General features: G+C 44.2%; 1 protein-coding gene across 1 annotated transcript in view; it reads right to left on the bottom strand.

Moving 5' to 3' along the window:
• Positions 1-1,583: 1,583 nt before the first annotated feature.
• Positions 1,584-2,898, bottom strand: part of Col6a3 (collagen type VI alpha 3 chain) — an 83,111-nt gene continuing 81,796 nt past the window's right edge. The window contains exon 43 of the mRNA XM_055616849.1: positions 1,584-2,308. Coding sequence (XP_055472824.1) covers positions 2,295-2,308 — 14 coding nt within the window. The 3' untranslated portion in view covers positions 1,584-2,294. The remainder of the gene's footprint in view (positions 2,309-2,898) is intronic.

The following is a 2,898-nucleotide window of genomic DNA, read 5'->3' as shown; positions in this document are numbered from 1 at the left end:
CTGCTGATATCTTAGTTTAGATTCTATCTTAGTTAGGATTTCTGTTGCTGTGACGAAGCTCTATGACCAAAGCAACTTGGGGAGGAAAGGGTTTATTTCCATAGCACTGTTCATCACTGAAGGAAGCCAGGACAGGAAGTCAAACAGAGTAGGATCCCTGGAGGCAGGGACTGATGCAGAGGCCATGGAAGGGGTGCTGCTCACTAGCTTGTTCCCTATGGCTGGCTCAGCCTGCTTTCTTATAGAACCACAATGGGGCTGGGCCCTCCCCCATCCATCACTAATTAAGAAAATGACTTACAGGCTTGCCTACAGCCTGATCTTATGGAGGCATTTTCTTAATTGAGGTTCCCTCTTCTCAGATGACTTTCACTTGTGTTCAGTTGGCATAAAACCACCCAGCATAGACTTTACATACCACTGATTGTGAGGACTTTGAAATGTCCTCAGTGCTTTGCAATTCTCCTGAAGCCACCCTGATAATCAGTTGCCATCTAGCCTCAGATACAGGTGAACTCAAGTCCCCCAGCACCTTGGATCACAAAGCCCTTACTCCTTTCCAGGACTGTCATTAATTTCCAGTAGGACTCTCCTTCACCCAATACATCCTTCTTGTCTACATCAGTGGCATCAGCACAGAGATCAGTTCTTGCTCTTGTTTCTAAAATATTTGCTCACTCTGAGAACTTATGTCATTTGAGAATCTGGCAGGTGTTCTGAGAATGGCTCTGGATATAGATATATAAAATCTTCCCTAACTTTACAGGTTCTTCATCCCCCCATTGTCTCTCTCCTCTTCATCCATCTACAGATCTACTAGCAAATCTACCCTCAATCTTACATTCACAGCTCTGTTCACACCTAAGGTCCATCTGAGTCCTACCATCGGCACCTGGCAGAGAAGAAACATTCTGTCCAAAAATAAGCTCCTTTCCCAGTGGGAATTTTTTTGTGTGTGCCCTCCCCTAAAGTGTACTGGTTTGTAGTGTTGTTGGTGATAATGATGATAGTAGCGGGAGGAGGTTACTTATTTTATGGGCATTTTACCAGCATGTGTGTCTAGGCACTATGTGTAAGCCTGGTGTCCCAGAGTCCAGAAGAAAGTGTTGGACTCCATCCTTCAGACCTGGAGTTACAGATGCTTGTGATTGTCTGTGTGCTCTTAACCACTGAGCCATCTCTCTAGCCCCAAGAGAGAGATTTCTGAAGGGAAGTGGAATCAAAGAAAACCATCCCCTCTCAGCCATCGTGGGGTAGGAACAATTTAGTCCCTAGACAAAGAAAGTCACTGTACAGAGGTCAGAAGCTGAGGTTCTGGGGTCAACCAAAAGTTAGACAAGGGAGTGAGAATCCTCTCTTGAGTTTCAGAGTCCAGGGCTCCCAAGCAAGAGGACAGTTAGCCTGGATCTTCCACAAAAGAGCCAACTCCACTGGCCTCCTAGAAAACTGTCCCATAGGGTCTTCTGTCCTTTCCAGTAAAACCAGAGGCTGGGCCTGAGCCAAAGTCCTTGGCCTGGGGGAAGTCCTGACAGTGGGTGCTACCGAAACAAGAGACCAAGAATACCAAACCTATGACACGTTCAATATACTTTATTAAAAAGTTTCTTTGTATAAATTTCCTAAAATTTTAAACATTAAATCCCACCTCCAAGCTCCAAGACAACAACAATAAAAAACAACCCACATTAAAGGAATGCCAAAAATATTCTCTATGACGACTTTGAATTCTTTAATGGAGGCATTTGTCCCAACAGTGTGCACAGATGAAGGGGATCTAATTTCTTCTAATTAGATCATTCGTCAGAGGATTTAGAAGGAGAAAATTGCTCAATCCAGGAAGTTGGGGCCATGAGAAAGTTAGACTCTTGTTTCTCCATCTAAACCATGCAACTACAGGGAAATGAACCAAGCAGAGGTGTACAGAGTAGCTGTGACCTTGAGGCTAGATCTAGACATCGAATTTGCCTGGCACAGGCATAGCGTTAAACTCCAGCAGGAATCTGAGTTGATAGAAATGTTCACATAAACACCAGCAGTGGCTAGCTAGTACACAACGGTCCAAGTATCCGGTAGAACTGCCTGGAGACGGAGAGCAGGGTCCACAGACACGTTTAGCACCATACTGACAGGTCACGCGCAGAGGGTTTCCTCCCGAGGTTGAGTGTCAATCAAAGCATGAAAAAGGCACCGTGCTGGGGCATCTACCCAGAGCTTTTACAAAAATGAGCTGGAAATGACTGCCTCCTTTTTCTCCCAGAGGTACGTGTTGCCTGAAGGCCAAGCTTAGGTTCCTGTCAGGCTGTTAACTCTGGGTGTCGAAACATTCAGTGTGGAGGGAGGGAGAGAAGAGTGAAGCAAGAGATATAAAAGAAAAAAAGAGAGAGGTCACTAGACACAACACACACTGTAATTTACCATGTCACAACCCCACAGTCTCCAATCTCTATCCGTTCCTCACTGGTTCCTGTGACCTTATTAAATTACCCACTCTGCTGGACAGATCAGATAGCCCCCAGTACCAATGGTATTATTTATGGAAAGTAAAATTATTTAAAATAGATGTATGAGTGTTTGTATATGAGTGTTTGTCATTCGTTTTCTACTAGTCTACTCTAATAATCATGTATGGTGTGATATCTCCAAAGAGTTGAGGGTGTGGTATTGTTTCTGCTGTGCACAGCTCTGTGTTTCCCAACTGCCAAAGATACACCTATGCCTTCAGGAAACAAACCAGTCATTCCAAAAACCTTTATCTCCCTTTAGTGTTTCATTGGCACCTCTTGTCTGAAGACATCGTTTAACTTTTTTCAGGTCCCTCATAGTCATTGTAATTCAAAATTCCTCAGTGGTAAGGTTATTAACCCGGATCTCTTCTCTTGGTGTGGGTAAGGTTATTAA

Source organism: Psammomys obesus, unplaced genomic scaffold (assembly GCF_907164565.1).
Source record: "Psammomys obesus unplaced genomic scaffold, mPsaObe1.curated_primary_1811, whole genome shotgun sequence".
Taxonomy (NCBI): Eukaryota; Metazoa; Chordata; class Mammalia; order Rodentia; family Muridae; genus Psammomys; species Psammomys obesus.
The sequence above is the reverse complement of the archived record's forward strand: the minus strand, read 5'-3'. Positions and strand labels throughout refer to the sequence as shown.